The 18,554-nt window shown below is 46.8% G+C and overlaps 1 protein-coding gene across 3 annotated transcripts; it reads left to right on the forward strand.

Annotated features, from left to right (window-relative positions):
- Positions 1-4,298: 4,298 nt before the first annotated feature.
- GLUL (glutamate-ammonia ligase) lies at positions 4,299-14,019 on the forward strand. 3 transcript variants are annotated; one of them, XM_042924807.1, is made up of 8 exons: positions 4,299-4,411; positions 5,432-5,551; positions 6,950-7,128; positions 9,151-9,312; positions 10,929-11,075; positions 11,466-11,593; positions 11,766-11,965; positions 12,532-14,019. In XM_042924807.1, exons 2-8 carry the CDS (start codon positions 5,445-5,447, stop codon positions 12,848-12,850), a joined length of 1,242 nt encoding a protein of 413 aa, XP_042780741.1. In that variant the 5' UTR covers positions 4,299-4,411; positions 5,432-5,444; the 3' UTR covers positions 12,851-14,019. The 3 variants fall into 3 exon arrangements, with proteins under 3 accessions (XP_042780741.1, XP_042780742.1, XP_042780740.1); XM_042924808.1 differs by lacking the exon at positions 5,432-5,551; XM_042924806.1 differs by lacking the exon at positions 4,299-4,411 and having other exon boundaries at positions 5,004-5,551.
- Positions 14,020-18,554: the final 4,535 nt, after the last annotated feature.

Below are 18,554 nucleotides of genomic sequence, written 5' to 3' on the forward strand. Positions count from 1 at the left end.
TTACTCACGAAGAATATATTGAATGTCCACCATATACACGGAAGGCACTGGGTGAGCCACAATGTAGGATTCAGAGGTAAACTGGTCGGTCCCCTCACTGAGTCCTTTCCTTAATGGGGACAAGAGGGATGGCAGCATTGTGATGGTGGTGGCGGCCCCAGAATGCACCAGCCGAGACCTGAGGACACTGGAGGAGAAACACAAAAGGCTCTCAAGGGAGTCACACCTGTGAAATGCATTAGGCTGCCCTAAGGTGACCTCAGCAAGTGACTACATGTGATAGCGGCCTCCCTCAGCCTCCTCATCTTGTAGCATGATGTGTAGACTAGTTCTAGAATTGCACAGCTTCAGTTTTCTCAGCAAGGCTTATTTTCCATGTTGTTAGCTATGATGAACTTCATTCTTCCCAGCTCCCCAGTTTCCTATTTGACTCAAGATTTAGGATAAGGCTCAAACACACCCAAACTTCAGCCAGAACACGCAATTTGGGAAATGGGGGTGTTCCCTATATCCAAATGATTTTGAGGGGCCTTCAACAAAACTCCTATTAGACTAAAAAACAAAGAGCTGAGACCTGAACTTCTAGTTTCCTATCCGGAGCTTAAGAATATCAATCAATCAGAAAGGACATAAAGAACAATTCCTCTATGTTCAGTGTTTGGTACTGAATTGAGGTAAAACCTAGTCCTTCCTTCTTTCATTATGTAGGTGAAACTGGAAAGCTTGGCCAACTGTAGCTTCTCCCCAAAATTTGGTTTAAGAGTAATGACATCAACTTCCAAGGCTGTTTCTTTTGTTCTTGTTTTATTTTGGTTTTAAGATTATATTATAGTCTATTCTTTTGGAAAGAACTGGTGTTGGTTTATTTAAAAAATAATGATAATAAAGGAATTTATAATTCTGGGTTGGGTTTCCAGGGTGTTCCTCAAGCCTGGGTCTCGGCTATTTTTCTTTAGCCTGAGCTAAGAGTTTTGTTGAATGTCTATTAGGGAAAACTAATGTCTATATAGGGAAAACTCCATTTCCCAAACTGCCTGTTACGGCTGAAGGTTTGATTATGTTTGAGCCCTACACCAAATCTTGTCTGTAATGAGTGCAAAACAACCACACAGGCCCTGGGAAAGCACTTCCAGATCACTAGATGGAGAATTTTACAACTTGCAGAGTGAAAACGGGTCCTTTGGAAGAGAGAGAAAAAAATTGAGAGAAGAACTCACAGGTAAAGCCCACCCAAGGCAAAGCCTTTACTGAAGGTTAGAGAACAACACTGAAGAAATGCTTTCAGTCCCCTGCCTGCTCTGCAGATTTGGAAGGAACAATTTTTACCTGTAATACTGCTCTCCCACTCCACTTACCTGGTGGATGCAACTACCCTACACTAAGAGAGAAAAACCAGACTTCAAAGCACAGGTAATAGAACCCGCAGTTGGCTTTGATACTGGGTGTACCAAGAGATGCAGTAGTTCACGGGTTCAAGCATTCTAATGCCCTTTTTATGGAGAGGGTGGGAAATGGGGGCGAGTGGCAATTTAGAAAAGAAGGGGGGAGAACAAAGGGCAGCAGACAGAACAAAGTCAAACTTCAGTTTGGAACAGACAGTCCTACTTTTAACTTCTTTAAAAGTACAGTCTGGGTTTCTGGGGGTGAAACAGTTAACTTCATCTGCTTTTTCTTCCCTCGTACTCTTTTAAGCTTCCCTGATCAGTCCTTGGACTCCTTTGAGCCCTAATTGGGTTGGTTTAAGTAAGTATGGGGCTGACCAAGGACAAGGCCTCTTGTTCCCTCCTGAAAGACTCAGTGGTCATGTATTACGTTTCTAACCTTCACAAAGTATGCCTCTGGTCACATGAATGGATCAAAGCAAATCCATTTCCATTCTTGGAAAAGCAGCTCAAAGCACATGTTCCCTTGATGGTGCCGCTGTCATTTCTGTGTGATCAACAAACATCATTTATTGAACACTCGCTCGGGACACCATTGTGGGATAGAAAGATGAATGCATTGCTCAAGGAGGTGAAGATAGCTAGCAAATGAAGCAGGTACTCACATAGCAAAACATAATACCATAAGTTTTAAAAACTGCATTCTCTTCCTACTATATGCATCTCAGATGCTGGTGGTGATGAGCCTAGAGGCTCTGGTTTATGCTTAGGCAGTTTGGCATCTGAAAATTAACATCTTTTAAAATAAAAACATCACCTTTCCTCTCTCCCTCCTCAACCATTTAACCTTGAGACTGAGTTAGAAAGTTGTACTTAATGGGGAAAAAAAATAATCCAATCTCTTTGAATTACCTTGATCTATAATAATTACAATTACTGTTTTTTAAGTTTACTCTATGCATATAGTGTATATGCTATCAGAATTAATCCTTACAAGGTGGCTGATCTCCCTATTTTGTAGGCAAGAAAACTGTGATTTCATGTGGCTAAGAAAGCTAACACAAAGTGGGTAAGAAGTAAAGCCCAGATTTGAACCTGTTTGTATGACCTGAAGCCCAGCCTTGAACCACCATACCTAATGCTTCAACACGCACTGAAACTTAAGATGGAATCCGTCACATTTGCAAGACACCTTACCCAGTGCAGAATGTCATCTGTCTGAAATATAACAAAATCCCATTGGAGATGAAAGCTGCATCTGTCATTTAAAAGCATTACAGTGTCAGACACACTCTGGGATGGAAGGATGTTGACCAAAGAAGCCAAGTTATGTGTGTGTGTGTGTGTGTGGTCACAGGCAACATTTCTTTTCCAAATTTGTGGTACAAAATATAACCACAAGAACAAACTTCTTCCCTTCCTCTTCCAAAGGCACTGAAGCCTAACTTCTCAGTCTTTACACAGAAAAATCTCAAAGTCTCAAATATTGGGACTCCTGAAAAGATGCTATAAAAGTGAGACACCATCAGGTGGTGAATTTCAGGCAATAAAAATAAAGAAGTCAAGTAAGGAGCACTGGTAGCAATGAAAATATATGTGTGTTGTGTTGAAACAAGCATCCGTTTCAATATTGTATTCACATACCTATTTTCTCAACCATCACAGAAAAGCTGAGAGAAGGAAGGGGTCCCCACTCATTTTCCAGATGAAAAAGAAGGCACAAGGGGCAACTGCACAGTTTAGTCTGTTAAGCCATCAACACTTGACTTCAGCTCAGGTCATGACCTCAGGGTTTGTGAGTTCCAGCCCCCACATGGGGCTCTGTGCTGACAGTGCAGAGCCTGCTTGGGATTCTCTCCCTCTCTCACTCTTCCTCCCCCGCTTGTGCTCTCTCTAAATAAATAAATAAATAAATAAAGTAAAAAAAAAAAAAAAAAAGGCACAAGAACTTACTTGAAAAACAAAAACAAAGCATTATATAAAAAATTCTAAAATGTTGACATACCCTGGGCTTCAAAGGAGGCTCCAGAAGACCTCCCTTTTCTTTCAGCCGCCCTCCCTTGGGGGAACAGCTTGCGCACAGAATTTCAAATCAGGTGGGCAGCTCTAAAGGTGCTCTCTTGAATCGCTTTATTTGCAGATGAGGAAACCTGGGCCCAGAGAGTCGCTGAGAGACTGGTCTCAGGAGTGGCAGGCGGAATCTGACAGGTCTCCTGACCATTGCTAGGCCCGCCAGGATCCTCTCTAGGGAATGGCAGGCTCAGCACGTTGATTACAGACGTGAGACCGCCGACTGCCATTGGCGTCCCAGTCCCACCGCGAGGGCGGGCCGCCCCCTCGGACGCCGCGCCTCAAACAAGCGCGGCGCGGAGAAGGGAGGGCTGGGGGTTCTCTAACAACAAAAGGCAAAATTACGCTCCTGGGGGCGGGGGGGGGGGGGGGTGGTCGGAATGTCCCCAGGGAGCCGTGGGGTCTGCGGCACGACCTCGAAAAACACAGGCCTCTCGCACAAAACTATCCAACCTGAAGGCTGCAGGGGCGGAGGCCGGGAGATCCACTGGGCGCCTCGCTCGGGCCCGGGGGTGGGGGCTGCGGGGACCGCCCGCGGAGGAGAGCGGCAGCCGGGCCAGGCGGGGTCCTTCCTGGCAGGAACTCGCGCGTCCGCGCGCCGCGGGCCAACCCTTCCTCTGCTCCCCTCCCCCCGCGCACCCCCTCCCCCCACGGCCCTTTCCCTTTCTTTCTTTCCTGGTCCTCGCGCCCCCACCCCGGCGGCGCCCGCTCGGCCGCTCGCCCAATGGCAGCGGGGCCCGGGCGTGCATCAGCCGATCCGCCCCGGCTCCCGGCCGCTGGGAGCCAATCAGGGCGCCGGGGGCGGTCCGGGCCGCCGATAAAGGGAGCGGGGCTGCAGGCAGCCTGGCAGAGCCGAGAATGGGAGAAGAGCGCGCCGTCTAGGCTGCACACCGGGCCTCCTCTTCTCGCCGCACCTCGCTCTCGCGGCCCGCCCGCCCTGACGCCTGCTCGCAGCCCAGGTAAGCGCGCCGCCGGCCCGGGGACTCGAAGTGGTGCGCGCCGTCCTCCGAGCCCCCCGAGTCGCCCGACACCGCCCCCCCCCCTCCCCGCCTTCTTCCTCCGGCCCTGGGGCTCGGAGCGGCCCCTTCCTCCTCCAGCCCTTACGGTGCGCCTCTACCCCTGCGCCCTCCTCGTGCTTTCGCCGCCCGCGGCTCCCGGCGGCTCTGGGCTGGCGTTTGTGGGGCGCGCAGGTCGCCTGGCTGGGAGGAGGGCGGGGAGTTGTTTTGATCTTTCTTTCGCTGCTTGCGGCCCAAAGCGCCGCCCCTGGAGGTCGCTAGGCGAGGCGTACGGTGGAGCCACTGCCCGGGCCCGGCGCTCCGTGTTGTGTGCGCCGTGGATGGAGTGGCCGGGTGGCCTCGCGGGAACCTCGCTCTCTGCTCCGCGGTGGCGGGTCTCGGGGGACCGTCGTGGTCTTGAGGATCTTTAGACGCCTACCTTGAGGCGAGTGGCGGTGAGCGTCGCTAGTCCCGAGGGCCCTGCACTGTGACTGAACAATGGGGAGTCCGGGCCGCGGCGTGGCCGGTGGAGAGGCCCGGCCGGGCAGAGGTAGGGGCGGTGCGCTGTCCTCCCCCGACTCCCCCACACCCCGCCAGCCTCGGCCCTCGGAGGAATATGGCCCCCGGGACTAGGTCCTGAGATCCGGTCGGGGGCCCGAGGGGCGGGGCGCCGACTTCTGGGACATTAAAGTGGGAAAGGGCTGCTCTCAAAGTGGATTATCCCAACTGCCCCGGGGGCGGGAAGCGGGGATCCCCCCCCACCCGCAAATCCGCGAAGACCTCAAACAACGAAGATGAAGACGACCTGGAGTCGCGGTCCTCGGAGTCCCCCTCCAACTGCTTTGGCTTCGTCAGCTACTCCATGAACTCCGGAGAGAAATCACGAGTCAAGATTAGGACCGTGACCCAACATCCTTCGTATTCCTGCTCGTCCCGGTGCGATACCGATCGCTCCCCGACCGCTTCTCCGTCTCCCTCACCCAGAAAGCTCCAGTGCATGGACCAGCAAGAGCTGGTGAACCAGGAGAGGCGAGAACGCCATTCCAAAAGGAGAAGGGCCAAGGAGGGCAACCCCAGCGATCCGATTGCCCTTCTGTGGCTGGGGTGAGTGAAGAGACAGGGATGAGGATCCCGGAACCGGCGACAGCTGCAGAAACCACTAGAAAGTGCAGAATCCCATTTTTACCCCCCAATCATGTAAACTCAGCACCACAGCAGCACCAGTCTATGACAGTAGACTAAAATGTTGGCATCTAACTCGTCTCATCGAAAAGAGCGGGAAATCTGGAACTGAGGCTTAAAGGGAGAAAGTGTGACTTATGTTGGGGGTGTAGCAGGTTGGGGAGGAAGGCCAGAGCTTGGGTTGTAGCTTTTAGTGGGAGCTGAAGGGATCAAGTATTGTTTCTTCTGGCCTTCAAAGGCTGGAGTGGGGGTGGGGAAGGGGTGGGGGAGGTATGTGACCGACCTGGACCTCTGGAGGAGGTATGCAAAGGTTCTCCAATACAGGAGACCAGACAAGAGGAGGTTCTGCTCTTCCCCAAGGGAAGGGGTGAGGCTCTTGGAGAGGCAGTTCTGTTTTCAGCTGGGCAAACATGGACGGTTGCCCATAGAAACTTAGCCACTGTACTTCAGAAAGTTGCCCAAGTCGTTGGAGAACAATATGTTCCCTTTCCAGCCACTGTGGGCCACTGAGCTGGGAGGGAGGGGTACAACATTTCCTCCTGTGTTGCTTTCTCTTCTTTCAGAGGTTTTGTGGCAGTGGCTTGCAGATTTAGCAGGCCTCAGCTTTTAAGAACCCAGTTCTTTTTGTTACCCAAGTGGGAATTTCCTCATTACTTGAAAAGTTCCCTGGTGGAATCTGAGAAGGTCATTGGCAAACTTAAACCTACCTTCCTAAATGAGAAGACCTATGGAAATTATGGCAGTGTGCATCTTAGAATCCAACAGATCAGCTCTTTTGATGTTTTGGGGATTGGGGGATTGCAATAACTGTGCTGCTTTTCGGAAGTCCCCCAGCCTTTTAAATCTTCCAGCTAGCCCTCCGCCCCTTGTTTCTTCCTACCATATCAATGTGTGGGGTGCCTTGTGGAAAAGTGGAGGAATTTCCAAAAAGGGTTTTTTTGAGATGCTGGCTAGGATGCAAAGAAAAGGCAAGACTGCCCAAGAAACCTTGCGTGGTTTTGTTTTTTGGGTTACCTCCCACCCAGTGTCTTAGTATAAAAAAATAAAGGACTTCCCTCTACCTTAGCTACCCTGAGGAAATTAAGCTTAGTCCTCACAAATGTAGATTCTAGCTTGAGGAAGCCTGTAAGGAGATTTTTGTCTACTATCAAAACTTAAATCCCGCTGAAAGCGGAATGAATAAAATGTACCTTTAAGAGTGTTCCTTCCAAAGGGAGGAGGCAACCTTCCTACCTTCTAATCACTTTGTGATTTGATTGTCCCTATTGAGTCCTTCCTGCCAAGGATCTTAATTTTGGTTTTGCTGGTTTTTCTCTGCAGAACAGCTTCCACCATGGCCACCTCTGCGAGTTCCCACTTGAACAAAGGCATCAAGCAGGTGTACATGTCCCTGCCTCAGGGCGAGAAAGTCCAAGCTATGTACATTTGGATTGATGGTACTGGAGAAGGCCTGCGCTGCAAGACCCGGACCTTGGACAGTGAACCCAAGTGTATAGAAGGTGAGAGACTGAGCAGACTGGGAACCAGGTTGGGCGGGGGTGGGAACAGACTGAAACCAAGCCTCCAGATTTGGCTAGTTTATTATTCTGTTTGTGAAGCTTTTCTAAGGCAGGGTTTTTCAGACTTCATTCAGTCGACTTTAAGCTCCTACTCTGCCTCAAAGCATAGCAACAATGGACTCCTTTATTGAAATAGAAGCTCACATGTAAGCCAGTATATTGAAGAAAAAAGATTAAAAGTCTAGTTGGGGCACCAGGGGGGCTGGAGACTTTGCTGTCTTGGGCATCCCTACTTAGTTGGCTCTAAGGCGTCCCCAAGAACCTGATTTGAAAACCACCGCTCTAACCTGACTATGCCATCTGCTTTACGGAACTCTTTGAATACTGTTGTGTATTCCTTATCAGTGAGGTTCTAGATGCAAAGCAAACTCTGTAAAGTGGTTTCTAAATAGGACTAGCCATTCATTTGTTTTTAGTTGATGCCACTTTTGGAAATTCCTAAATCACCTGATTGCCTAAATCACCTGATTGTTTATCACACTCTGAGCTATTTATTAAATAAGAGTTGTGTCCTTCATTTTTCAGTATAGAGCAAGCCATAGCCCTCTTTCTAGAAAAGGACCGGAGAAAAAATACCACCTCTTGCCTACTTTTAGAATGGTTTACTCTTTTGATAATATTCACACAGGAATGAATGCATGACCATAAAATAAAGTATATGTTGTGCGTCTGCTATGTGGCAGGTATTAGACAAGCACTGGGGGTACAAGGTGAGAGAGTCTGGTCTCTGTGCCTTCAGAGAACTTGTAGTCAACTTGAGAGATGAAGAAACCAGCCTTTAAAACGTAGTGGGGAGGGGCGCCTGGGTGGCTCAGTTGGTTTAGCGTCTGACTTTGGACTCAGGTCATGACCTCGCGGTACCTGAGTTCAGGCCCCATGTCAGGCTCTGTGCTGACTGCACAGAGCCTGGAGCCTGCTTCAGATTGTGTCTCCCCCTTTCTTTCTGCCCCTCCCCCACTTGCACTTTATCTCTCTCGTAAAAATAAAACATAAGAATTTTTTTTTTAAAAACCTAGTGGAGAGGGGCGCCTGGATGGCTCAGTCGGTTGAGCGGCCAACTTCAGCTCAGGTCATGATCTTGGAATGTGAGTTCGAGCCCCGCGTCGGGCTCTGTGCTGGCAGCTCAGAGCCTGGAGCCTGCTTCGGATTCTGTGTCTCCCTCTCTCTCTACCCCTCTCCCGCTCATGCGCGCGCACGCTCTCTCTCTCTCTCTCTCTCTCTCTCTCTCTCTCTCTGTCAAAAATAAAAATAAACATTAAAAAAAAAAAAAAAACCTAGTGGGGAAATGATAACGGGAGCATTCTTGAGTAAGTTATCCTGTTGTCCATTTCCTCATCTATAAAATAAGGACATACTGAGCTAGAACAGTCCATAGACTCAGTGGGGAGAAGATTTAAAGAAGCAATACAGTGGCCTGGTGGGTGAATCAGAACCTTGTTTCTCCTATTCCAGTTTTTTAAATGATAACTAAAATGTCACAGTAGTTCAATGTTTATTTTTGAGAGGTGGGCAGAGAGGAAGACAGAGAATCTCACGCAAGCTCTGCGCTGTCAGTGCAGAGCCCCACTCAGGGCTCCAACCCATGAACCATGAGGTCATGACCTGAGCTGAAACCAAGAGTCGGACGCTTAACCAACTGCACCACCCAGACGCCCCCAAAATATTTCAATTCGTCTCCTTATTGTCCAGTAGACTACTTAGTCAAGATAAGTCATTCTTAGGTTGTTTTTGTAACTGTTGTTTTTCTTGAGGAAGTGATGCAGTGGTGTTAACTTAGAACTCACACGGGAAGGACATTAAAGTTCTGTGCAGTTATCTATCAATAGAGTTTGCAAATTAATGCATCACTGAGTTCCTGGGGAAAAGAGTAGCTTTAGAGATAGAAAGGTCAATGAGGGGCTGTACTCTTATCCAAAAAGCCATGCATTTGTAACTTAATTGTCCCTTCTCTTTTTACCCCAGAGTTGCCTGAGTGGAATTTTGATGGCTCTAGTACATTTCAGTCTGAAGGCTCCAACAGTGACATGTATCTTGTCCCTGCTGCCATGTTTCGGGACCCTTTCCGCAAGGACCCCAACAAGCTGGTGTTCTGTGAAGTCTTCAAGTACAACCGAAAGCCTGCAGGTATGTATAGTATAGGTATGGATGTTCATCCCCAGTCCATGAGTGTTGTAAAGGGGAAGGACAGGGTATTCCAGAATTGGTATTGGGAACACTAGATAATCTCAGAACTGTTCCAGGAGTCTGGCCAATTGGACATACATCTCCACCCCGAACTTCCTCATTCAAAGAGGGTATGTGGCCCATCCTCCCACGGTCTCCCGTATTTGTTTTATAGAACAACAGTGAATTCCTTTAAATCTGTTTTCCGGTAGAATTCCCCCATGACACAGCCCTCCTGCCTACCTGTAGATTTGAAAAACCTGGATTCTGAAGTCACAATGTTGGGTTTGAATTCTGGATCTGTCACTTACTGGCTGTAAGCCTTATCAAGATATTTATCCTCCTACTTTCCCTGATTTTAAAGTGGGGGAAAAATCCATCTCCTGCCTAGGTTCACTGGTAACATACATGTGCCTCAAGGGTCACTGTAACTGGTTTTTGGTTTTTGCCTGATGTGGCCATTGATCTCGATTCTCAGCCATTCATCTTTTTAAACTCAGCTGAAGTCCCACCACTGTTAGGTCTCCCGCTGTGCTTGGCAGCAAGTTCTAGTAGTGCCTGGACCTTAACTGCCTTTGTTGTGAGAGGCAGTGTACCATGTTGTGGTAAAGGGCATGAGCTCTGAAGCCCAGGTAACCATAGCTTTCCCAGCTCTGCTACTTGCCCTGATGTCTCAGAGCTGAGCTGCATTTTCTCCTTCATAAAAGTTGGAGGCTTCTCATACCCACCCCAGGGTGGCTAGGAAGATGTGGTTGTGGGTTTTCCATAAGGTAGAGGTCTTGAAATAGTTCTTGGGATGTAGTAAAGCTGATAAGTCTATATTTACTTACCTTCTTTAATGTTTACTTATTTTGGGAGAGAGTGAATGCATGAGAGAGTGGGGGATAAGCGGGGAGAGAATCTCAAGCAGGCTTCACGCCCATTGTGGAGCCCAATGCAGAGCTCTATCTTGCAAACCATGAGATCATGACCTGAGCCAAAAATCGAGAATTGGACACTTAACCTACTAAGCCACCCAGGCACCCATATGTTTACTTGTTTTAAAGTTCTTTTCTAGCTTAGAAATTGTTTCCAGGTGAGCTCATCTCATTTTAATATTTTATTTTTGTGCTAGCCAACTTCTCCCTTAACTTTCTCACCTAGAATGTGAGGCCCCTAACAGACAAATGATTGTCTCAATGAAAATTGTAAGTTTGGCTCTAAATGCTTGAGAAACTAGGAATAAGTCTGACAACTAAAAGCAGCTGTCTTGTGAATAGAGAGTTTGAAGTGCCTGACATGTGGTACTTGGGAGGCGGCCAGCATGCAGATAAGGTGCATATTTGCTCTGTTCTGCATCTACTGTCATGTGATTGTTTGTGACCCAGCAGTATCCCTACATACAGATGTATGATTACTGCTTCTCCCATTTTCCCCACTTGGGTTGATGGGACACAAAAAAAGGTTTACTCTTCATCAGTTCAGCTTATAGTTTACACTTGAACTTTATGGAATCTGAAGACCTTTTTCCCATTACCACCAAGATTCAGCGTGTTTGTCCATATGTCTCTAATGGCACATTGACTCTTTTTTTCTAGAGACCAATTTAAGGCATACCTGTAAACGGATAATGGACATGGTGAGCAATCAGCACCCCTGGTTTGGAATGGAGCAGGAATATACTCTGATGGGCACAGATGGGCACCCTTTTGGTTGGCCTTCCAATGGCTTCCCTGGGCCCCAAGGTAAGCCCCCTTGGTGAGAGATGAACCTCCTGTTCCCTAGTTGCTTAATTGCCAGGGAAATTCCCTCTCCCCAGAACTGGGAGTGACTCTTATGGATCAGAAAAGCTGTGGGAGTATCCATCCCTGAGGCTGGCTGAATTAATACTGTAAAGAGACCTCCTATTACCCAAATCCGGACATGGATATTTCAACATTAACATGGAGGGAAACCGTTTGGCTCCACTGAGGTTATGGCCAAGAGGAGCCCCCTGCATGCCACAACCCACCCCCAGGTGAAGGCAGGCATAGTGATGCAAAGAGCAAGTGTTGAGAGCTTTCTGATTTCTGACTTGTGGAAAGCGATTTCTTGGTTTTCTTGTCTCTTGACATTTCATCTTAATGCCTCTCCAGGTCCATACTACTGTGGTGTGGGAGCAGACAAAGCCTATGGCAGGGACATCGTGGAGGCTCACTACCGGGCCTGCTTATACGCTGGCATCAAGATTGCCGGGACAAATGCTGAGGTCATGCCTGCCCAGGTAAGTGGCTCATTCATCTAGAGGACCTGTGGACAAGTGGGGAGTTTGCTGGTGCCCCTTGTTAACCAGAATCTTACGTGGGTTGGAATAGAGGTGAGAAAAGAGGCTTTGGAGCTTCTGAATTGGGGGAAGCAATTGGCTTTCTTTTAAAAGCCAGCCTTGTTCTTTCTAGTGGGAATTCCAGATAGGACCCTGTGAAGGAATCGACATGGGAGATCATCTCTGGGTGGCCCGTTTCATCTTGCATCGTGTATGTGAAGACTTTGGAGTGATAGCAACCTTTGATCCTAAGCCCATTCCTGGGAATTGGAATGGTGCCGGCTGCCACACCAACTTCAGCACCAAGGCCATGCGAGAGGAGAATGGTCTGAAGTGAGTGCCTTCTGAGAGAGCCATCTTGTTTTCTTTGCCACAGGGTTTGAGGTATTGGGTCCAAGTAAGCCAGACTTGTTGGCTTATGCCTTAGCTTTTAGCACTTGGCTTCAAAAATTGTCTTCCAGTCCTATTGTTTTGTTCCTATTTGAAGAGTACCCCAAAATATCCTAGGAATAGAATTCAAAGATTGTGATTGGGAAAAGAGGACTTAAATTAGTGTGTTTGAAAATCTTCAATATAAAGTAGAAACAAAACAAGCATGTGAATGAATATAGTGCTTATGGGTGGGGTAAAGTCTTTGATTAGGGTATTTTCGTTCAATAAGTACCATCAACTGAGTGTCCACCACCATTCTGAAGCACTGGGTGGGACACACAGGTAACACGTCAAGAGTTGCTAGCCTCATGGAACATTTGATTTGTGGAGATCACAGATTTTGGTGAATTGGAAACAGTCTTTGATAGAGGAGTCCCTCTGTTCTTAGATCCATACTTCTTCCCTTGCCCTTGAAGGGCAGATTTCCTGGTGCCAGGTTGGACTCCCATCTTGTCTGTTTCCTTCAGGTACATTGAGGAGTCCATCGAGAAACTGAGCAAGCGGCACCAGTACCACATCCGAGCCTACGACCCCAAAGGGGGCCTGGATAATGCCCGGCGCCTAACCGGATTCCACGAAACCTCCAACATCAACGACTTTTCTGCTGGTGTGGCCAACCGAGGTGCTAGCATCCGCATTCCCCGGACTGTCGGCCAGGAGAAGAAGGGTTACTTTGAAGACCGTCGCCCCTCTGCCAACTGTGACCCCTTTTCGGTGACAGAAGCCCTCATCCGCACATGTCTTCTCAACGAAACTGGCGATGAACCCTTCCAGTACAAAAACTAAGTGGACTAGACTTGCAGCCATCAAACCCCTCCTAGTTCTCCATCCTGCCTCCGTGTTTGCCCCTCTCTTGACTGTCCTAATAGCTATAACTCAAAGGGCAGAATATCAAGGTCTTTTTTTATTCCTCATGCCCAGTTAACATCTCTTGCTTTCTTTGACCAGGATAAGAGGGGTCAAGTTCTTAATCTTTTTACATCCCCCCCCCCTCCTTTTTTTCCCTGTCACTGAAACTGTCTAGTACATTAGTGGGGAGGGGGTGGGGAGACATAACCACTGTTTCCATTTAATCAGGTGTGTTTGTCCAATAGGCGTAGCTATCCGGACAGAGCATAGTATTTGTGAAGGGAGGGGGAGGGCTTTTTCTTCGAGGTAGCTGAGTGCTGGGGTGGGGGGAGGGTTACTTACTCTGGGGTTAGGTTAGGATTTCCTCTCTTGGTGGGAAGTTCCACTTTGTTATAAAGTTATAAGCAGCTTTCTATTAAAAGTGAGATTTAGGAGAGAACCAGGCAGGGAAATGCCCCTCTCCTCCTGGTACAGCACTTCCCTTACCTGGGGCTATATGCCCTCACCTGAAGACAAGCTCAGCAGAAGGATGGATTGACCTACCTTAGAAGAAAAAGTTCTTACTGCTTGGTGTCCTCCGTTTATAACACAAAGCAGAATAGTATTTTTATATTTAAATGTAAAAACAAAAAAAATTATATATATGGGTGTGCAGATATGTGTGTTTTTTTTTGTTTTGTTTTGTTTTCCTAAAGTAGGAAAAACATTCTGGTCACTGGGGTCCAAAATTTGAGGTGAATAGTCTGGTTAGAAATAAGGATCTCCTTTTGAGTGGGGGTGAGGGAGGCATGCTTGAATAAGTTGGCTATCTAGGGCTGTGTGTTGTTCCCTCACTGTCACTGCAGGGCTTCTGTGCCCTGGCCACTCTTGGGAGCGGGTGGACACCGCTTAGGTAACCGAAGGAAGCACCTTGTGGAAGGAGCAATCACCTGAGCCCCGTGGCTTCAATTTAAAAGACACACACATACACACAGAAGTTTAGAAATAAGAGTTGGCTGGTCAACTTGAGCATGTTCCTGACGGGTTATTGGGATTACTTTCTGGTGGGACTAGCATGTCACTAAAGCAGGCCTTTTGATAATATTAAACATTTTTTAAAAGCAAAACAGAAGTTTAGACTTTAATCCTATTTGTAAGGTTTCTGAGTCTTTTACAAAGGTCGCTTGTTTGCTTCAACTGTCACCTTCCCATCTCTGCTCTTTGAGGAGATGGGGGGGGGGTGACCTCCCTGGCATCAAAACACTTATAACTTTGTATCCTGCTGTCTGTTCTGAGCGTGAGATGCTCCTTTCCTTTGTGAAGATTCCTGAGGAGTTACTTCTTCCTTTTACGTAATAAAAAGCAAGCCCCGCCTTCCTCCCTACATTTTCCCTACTGTTTCTGGCTGTTTTCATGTTGGCTGCTCCAGGCCTGCTGTGGTTTTCTCTTGCCATGACGACTTCTAATTGCCATGTACAGTATGTTCAGAGTTAGATAACTCCTCATTGTAAACAAACTGTTAACTGCCCAGAGCAGCTTTCATAAATCAACCTAACATTTATAAGATCTATTCCGACTTGATTCTTTGTGTTTCTTTTAAATCTCCCTATGCCATTTCATTCTTTTCTTTCCTACCAAGAAAGGGGAATTTTGGTTTTGGGGTTTTAAAAGATGCAAAGTAAGCTCAGGTTTACCTATTCAAGGGATTAAAAAATCTATCTCGAGTCTTGTTGCCAACCAGCTCTTCCCTGTACTTTGGGTATTTGGAACCTCAGGATTAAGGCATATCCCAGCCCTAGAGTTTGGCAGTGGAATATAAAACCCAACCCTCCCCTCCCTGTGCTCCAGAGCTTGGCTTTGACTTACAATGGTACAACATTGTTTTAAGCGCCCCTCTGGCTTAATTTTATAGCAACCTGAAGTCATTAAGGTGTTATCAAGGGTCCTCACTATCCCTTCCTCTGAAGAGCAGGTACTGACCCTGTGGCTACCTTGGTTGAAGCCTCCCAAGACTGGCTGTGCTCCCCGCCAACCCAGATATGCCTTGGACCTGCCTTACCTTGCACTAGCCCAGTGAGCTCTTTAGGTTTCCCCTAAAAACCCCAAGTGCCCACGTGACACCTCCGTGCCCTTGTCCTTGATCCCTTTACCTGGAAGTTAGTTCTCCCACCTAGTCCTGGTTCATTCTTCCCTTAGTTCATTTCCACACTATAGTAGGTAGGAGCACCCTTTTCCATAGCGCTGTGTATGTACCTCTAGCAAAAAAAAAATATTCATCTAACACTTTAACCCGATGTGCCAGGTATTATGGGCAATAATTACTGTCTTTTAAAGGTAATGTCCTCAGGGCACCTGGGTGGCTCAGTTGGTTAAGCATCTGACTTCAGCTCAGGTCATGATCTTGCGGTCAGTGAGTTTGAGCCCCATGTCGGGCTGTGTGCTGACATCTCAGAGCCTGGAGCCTGCTTCAGATTCTGTCTCCCTCTCTCTGCCCCTCCCCTTCTCACTCTCACTCTCTCGCTCTCTTCACTCTCGCTCTCAAAAATAAAACATTAAAAAGAAAAAAGGGTAATGTCCTCTGAGTTTGGAGGTACTTGGGGCCAATCCCAGCAAACTTAGAGATGACCGTTTTCTTTGGGCAAGTGTATATTTTGCTCTAGTTTTAGGCAATCCTAGATGCTTTTTTTTTTTTTTTTTCTAGGAAGGTTGGCTCCTGACATAGTTTTCAAAGTAGGATGGTCTTACCGGTTTGCTGAGTATGGTCTTAGTTTGTACTGGTTATTTCAGCATGATTATTAAGAGTGTCCTCTGTCAGCATTTTCCTGGTTTTGCTGATAAACTGTGGGGTGTTCTTTCCATTGGAGCTCTACTTCCCTCTTCCCAGCTGAAATTGGCTTCCTTTCACTGCAGCACCCCTTGCGGTTCAGGAGGGTTGGGGGGGGGGGGGGGCGGGGGGGGGTGTTATATTTAACACAAGCACTAGATTGAGGCAATGGCTTGAGTGCAATTCCCCAGCAAAGATTACATGAAAAGGAATTTGAAGTTAATATGATCAAGAACTTAGGTGGAAACAAGTTTATTTCCTTCTCTACCCTCTCACCTAGAATTAGCTTTGACCTACAGGTCACAGTGCAATCCCCTTGTATTTCTAAGGTGTTTTTTTATAGCTCATTTAACAGACACTGGGTTACATGATAAGTTATCAGTGATAGATTAAACAGAATGGCAGCCAAGCCTTCAGTCTTAAAGGGACAGAGGCCAGTGTTCACAAAAGGCGTTCTCCATTTTAAACACGTTTCCTTAATTCCATCCTGCCAGTCACTGGGTAGGTGGTAAATGACTGCATAAGCTAACAGAAGAATGTCTGGGAGCAAATGGAGTATCACAAGGAGTTCCTTGGATGGTCACGTTGGCACCATTTAACAAGCCAGATCTGTGCTCCTGGGTGGAATCACACACGAGGAGAGAAAAGAAGTTCCAGAATACACCTGTGGCACCAAGGCTTCAAATATCTCACCAAAGAGTTCACTCATAATTCCAACTACTGCTTGGCCCTTAACACCAATAAAATCAAGTCTGGAAAGAAACTTGCTATCCTAAAGAAAGCCCATTGTTCAATAGGACTTTATGATTATAAGCTTCAAGAAGGCAGGGATCCTGGTTTTCTCTCTCAGCACTGTCTCAGACCTGCCACGGTGCCTGCAATACTTGCTTAATGAATTATTTTTAAGTATCAGTTTTGTGAGTTCTAAGCCTTTTAACTCTATTGGTGATGTCAAACCCATGAGGTCTTTGGTGGTTCGGCTGTATTTTAACCCTGGCCATGGCACTAAAGTTAAATTCTGTTTTCCTGAGCTTAATGACTGGTGACTTGGTTAATCCGGCTGGAGTCAGGCTGCCAAGAGCCTTGTGTTGCTTTATGAGTTATAACTAATATAAAGTGGCAATTCATTATGTAATTCCAAAGGCTTCAGGTAAATTGCAACTGTAAACAAATTTGAGCTGATTAGAGCCCTGCCATTTTATAGCCTTTAGCTCAACCACCAACCACTCATTTTAAAAAAATGTCATACTTGGTTTTACAACATGCAGATGTACTCACATTCACATAGGCACAGTATAGGCATACACCATATTTGGACGTGCATATATGTACACATCAGATATACAATACAGGTGTCTTACATGAACTTTTTCCCAAGACACAACCTTTCATAAAGGAGACAGGAACTTATGAATATCTCTTCGAGAAGCAGTACACACTCAATAGAATTCATGGGGCTGATACGCCATCACTAGCAGTGGGAAGGCAGGACATAGAAACTGTAAGTCTCAGAGCATGGTTCTGCAGCCAAGTCTTTCTAATAACACCCTCCCCTCAGCTTTATGGAAAGGAGGTTTTCAGGTACTGTCAGCTTAGAAGTATTTGTCTATGCTTCACTGCCCGGAGCCCTCCGATATCAGGAGCTGGTGCCTAGTCCCATTTTACCAGAGAAGTGTTTGCACGGTTCCTGTGGTCATTTAATGACTTGTTGTCTGGAGGCCTAGGACCTCAGCAAATTGTCCACCTTCTCATGGATTTCAGATTGAGTTACTTGCATTGTCTTGAGATTGCAACAGGTCTCAGTTTGCTCAATTCCTCCACTACAGGGCCCTGTAGTGTCCCTCAGGACACTCAACTAATCTGAACTCTGCCTGGAAGCTTTTCTGCATTTGCCTTTCAATACAAGTGCAGAAAAACTTCTCCCTTGTAACTATTATACTGCTATTATATTGATATTGAAAGGAAGAGGCATTCACATACCTCCAAAATTTAATAAAATGGGCACCAAATAGGCACTATTTTTGGTATTTCGGTGCAAGCACATGGCTAGGGGGTCAAATGAATGGACATTCTCTTCATCTTCTTATGCCCTCCTCTTCTTAAGCTAAAAGAATGTCATGGGACATGACAAGCCATATGGGACTTCTGGTCCTGTCACTGTGTGTACTAGCTTATCTTCAAACAATTTTACAGGCTGTTTTGATAACTCTCCTCAAATAATGTTATACATAAAGAAGTACAGTATTATATTTGTAGGAGGGAAAGAGGATTGGTTTTTGGTTTTTGGTTTTTGTTGGGAAGAAGTAAACATTTGTGTCTGGGAAGCAATCTGTGATTCATTAGGATCGAAGTTCAGAGAGACAGGAGAGGGGGAGAATCCACTTCCCTGAGCCTTCCTTTAGAAGAGATCATAAAATGAAGGTACTGGAATTCTCCTCCCCAAAGAACCTACCACCAGGCTCTTTCCTAGGTGGGCTTAAGGATCCAGAACCGCCAACCTACGAATATTTTTATATACATTTTTATACATTATGACCTAGCCCACTTAAGGCACTTAGCCAAGTAAGCCTTCAGTAAATGTTTGTTGAATTAGGTTGTTAGAGAAAAGTCACTACCAGTAACACTGGCTAAAGGAAATGGATAAAAGCCCGGGGGGGGGGGGGGCAGTTTATTCACATGCATTAATCTTAGGTGTTAATTGTTTGTATGTGAGCTGCCCCACTCCTGCAGTTAATCCCAAATTACCTGCTCCAGATATATCTTCTCTCTGACCCCAAATGCAGGGCCATTTGGAGTGATCATCCCAACTGCTATATCCTGGTAGCAGCTGAGTCTTCA

Source organism: Panthera leo, chromosome F3 (genome assembly GCF_018350215.1).
Source record: "Panthera leo isolate Ple1 chromosome F3, P.leo_Ple1_pat1.1, whole genome shotgun sequence".
Taxonomy (NCBI): Eukaryota; Metazoa; Chordata; class Mammalia; order Carnivora; family Felidae; genus Panthera; species Panthera leo.